General features: G+C 36.8%; 1 protein-coding gene across 1 annotated transcript; it reads left to right on the plus strand.

Annotated features, from left to right (window-relative positions):
• The first annotated feature begins 2,727 nt into the window (after positions 1-2,727).
• Positions 2,728-3,570, plus strand: LOC104119400 (F-box/kelch-repeat protein At3g06240-like). The gene is made up of 2 exons (XM_070184333.1): positions 2,728-2,823; positions 2,998-3,570. Exons 1-2 carry the CDS (start codon positions 2,728-2,730, stop codon positions 3,568-3,570), a joined length of 669 nt encoding a protein of 222 aa, XP_070040434.1.

The raw sequence follows: 3,570 nt of genomic DNA on the forward strand, positions 1-3,570 counted from the left end.
GACCGTAGACCTGCTTTCGGAGGGTTAATTTTTCTATTTTCATAACTCAACCCTATTTTGATAAATAGGCTTTGGGACTCATTTTGGAGCAAAAATCTGACATTATTTTAAAGGAAGGGAGAGTGTTCTAGAGAGAGGAAGAATCTCAAGTGCTTTGTTCATCAATATCTTGTTCAAGCTTTGAAATCCAACAAGGAAATATCACAAGATCTCTGCCCAAGAGGTAAGGTTCTAACCCCTAGTCTTCTATTTCGAGTTTGGGTAAATATGGGTGATTAAGAGTATGATTCTTGGGTGTAATAGTATTAATTATACATATCAATAAGGTTTATGGAAAGATTGTTGAGTTCAAATGGGTAAAGATTGGGTTAAAAATGGTAAAAATCTTCAATGACTTTAATTGAAGATTTGAGGGTCGAGTTGATGTCGGAATTTGGTGAAATTTGTATGGTTGGACTCATGGTTGGTTGGGTGTTCATATTTTGTAACTTTTGTTGGGTTCCGAGACGTGAGTCCCACATGCGATTTTTGAGTTAAATTTCAGATTTTTTTGGAAAAATTATATTTTCATATGGAATTAATTCAATAAATGTTATTGACCGAATCGAATTATTTGTGGCTAGATTCGAGGCGTTTGGAGGCCAATTCACGAGTAAAAGGGATAACGGAGTAAAGAACTATACGGTTTGAGGTAAGTAACACTTCTAAACTTGGTTATGAGGGTATGAATCCCCGAATTTGGTATGATATAAATTGTTTGGAGGTGACACTTATGATAGGTGACGAGCATGTGGACGTGAACAATATAAATTTTGTCTTGAATAAATCCTGTGCAGTTGTAAAATTAAAGAATCATGTTATTATATGAATATGTGGCACGTGTTAGAGGAATTGAGCTGAGGCTCATAATAAAGATCATGTTTAGGCTATGTGCCGATATTTTAGGACCCATAGGGTCGTGTTGCTTTTGAATTAATTGTTCTAAAATATACATTTCACACTCAGTAATAATTGTCCATTATGAGAATATTTATGGGATTGATCTGCACAATGTAGCAGGCCATAATGGCTTTATACATTATTATTACATGGATCGGGGTTGCCCGCCTGCAACAGGCCTTATAGGCTTTACTATTTTATGGATCGGGGCTGCCCGCCTGCAGTAGACCTTATAGGCTTTGTTATTATACGGATCGGGACTGGTTGCCTGTAGTAGGCCATATTGGCTTTGTATTACTCTTGGGTTGAAGGAGCCCATTCGGAGTCTGTACACCCCCATTGAGCGTAGATGATTATATATATTCAGGATGGATTTCCCAGGGCATGGACTTGCCTTACTCTTTTGTATTGTAATGAGTTTACGTGGACATGGATCTTGTCCGTATCAGTTATATTTGGGAATAAAATTATCTCAGGGCTGGATTGGCCTTATACGGTACTGGGTGACTGACTGTCAGTCGATGTGTATTTATATACGGGTTAGAACAGCCTGGGTTGGATTGGCCATAAACAGTACCGAATGGCCGGATAATTTGTGACCAGTATTTACATGATGCCCTTTTACTAAGATGTCATATTCTTCATATCGTACAATATTGATCTATTTCACTTGTACTGAGTTTAACTGTTAAATTTGAAAACATGCCTACATTTTGTACCATTATTTTTACTGGACTGTACCTGCAAAGCTCGTCATTTTTTTCAGCCCAGAGGTTAGTCTTGTTACTTATTGAGTTAGTTGTACTCATACTACACTCTGCACCTCGTGTGCAGATCCAGGTGCTCCCGGATACGAAGGCTGTTAGAATTCAGAGTTCTTTCCGTTGGAGACTATCAAGGTAGCTGCTTGAAGATCGCATACTTGATTCCCTTCTTGTTTAGTTAATGTACTGTTCTATATTTCGGACAGTGATTTTACCAGTCAAACTTTGTATTCATTTAGATGCTTATGTACTTAGTGACACCGGATTTTGGGAGTGTTATATTTGAAATTGTGAGATTTCTTCTGCCGAATTTAATTATTTATTTTAAAATTTAAAAGATATGGTGGTTTATTTAGATTTTCGGCTTGCCTAGTATTGAGATAGGCACCATCACGACAGGTGAGATTTTGGGTCGTGACACAAACTCTAGCTAAACTATCTCATACAAGTCCATCTAAGTTTCTAAAATTACAATAAGACCTTCAAGAACTTCTGCAACATAAGATTCCTTCTTCTATCAAGCTCCATAAATATGATCAACATTCACCAATTTTTAGAAATATTCATATTTCAAAAAACCTTTATTTTATAATTCAAATATATTATTAAATATATATCTATGTTAATATTTAATATTTAATATTTAATCATGATATGGGAACATATATAATACACATACAATAAAACTAGTACCCCATTCAGAAGGAAAAGGTAGAACAAATATAATTGAATAGTAATACCTCTCCTAAACCCAGAAGAATACTAAATGAGGAGTTTAATGATAAAAAAAAATCGAATAATAAGGCACTCCATCTAATGGTAGTAATTAAAGAGAATAATTAGTGATGTCTAAAAGAATAGGGAATATATTATAGAGGAAGAACCGGTAACTCACTCCATCTAAACCTCTGCCTATTAGCAGGAAAAAAAAACAAAAAAAAAACAGATCGATTTGCCCTTCTCTCTCTCTTTCTCTGTCTCTCTCTGTACCCAAAGGCCGAAACTATTATGGCCACTAGTGGTAATGGTAGTCGACCTTTCCCTGAGGATTTACGGTGGATATTCTACTCAGTTTGCCAGTGGAGTCCTTGTTGCGATTCAAATGCGTCTGCAAGAACTGGTACGAGATAATGAAGAGCCATAGCTTCATCAGAGAACACATGAATTGGAACAGCAAGAGAAAATCCCCTCAAATCTTGATTTATGATCATAGTGCCCTAAATGATTCCCCTCCAATCACTTTTTTTCGGCTTCAGCTGCTGTTGTAATTGAAAATTTACCTGATTATCTCCAGGGCTTTAGAGGTATGACATACCTTTTAGGTTCCATGGATGGCTTATTTTTGTTGGAGCGAGAAATTGATGGCAGCATATTCAACATCTCCTTGTCATTGTGGAATCTTGCCACCAGGGAAGTGAGACCCCTTCCTGCAGCCAACTTCGAGCTTCAACTATCTTTCACTCAAATGGACCGTCAGTTTGGTTTCGGTTTAGATCCCATGACTAATGATTACAAGGTTGTTTGGTTTTGGTCCTTTTGGGATGACATCATAAATCATATTATCCCTCGACAATATGCAACAGTCTATTCTTGTTCTAGGGATTCGTGGAGAATTCTTGAACCTACAAATATCATACATGAATTCTGTGTAGAAGCCTTTGGTACTGCTTATTTTAATGGAACTTATTATTGGCTACTATGCGGCGGGAGTTGTACTTCTAATGATTGTAGCGTTCTTTCATTTGACCTTGGCAATGAGATATTTGTAGAGATCAGAGGGCCAGATGTTGAGCGCGTTTTCAATCATCGCAATGTGAGACTGGTATTTCTTGACGACTTATTTGCCCTCATGACCATTGTTGAATGA

The sequence above is a fragment of the Nicotiana tomentosiformis genome, chromosome 8, assembly GCF_000390325.3.
Source record: "Nicotiana tomentosiformis chromosome 8, ASM39032v3, whole genome shotgun sequence".
Lineage (NCBI taxonomy): Eukaryota > Viridiplantae > Streptophyta > Magnoliopsida > Solanales > Solanaceae > Nicotiana > Nicotiana tomentosiformis.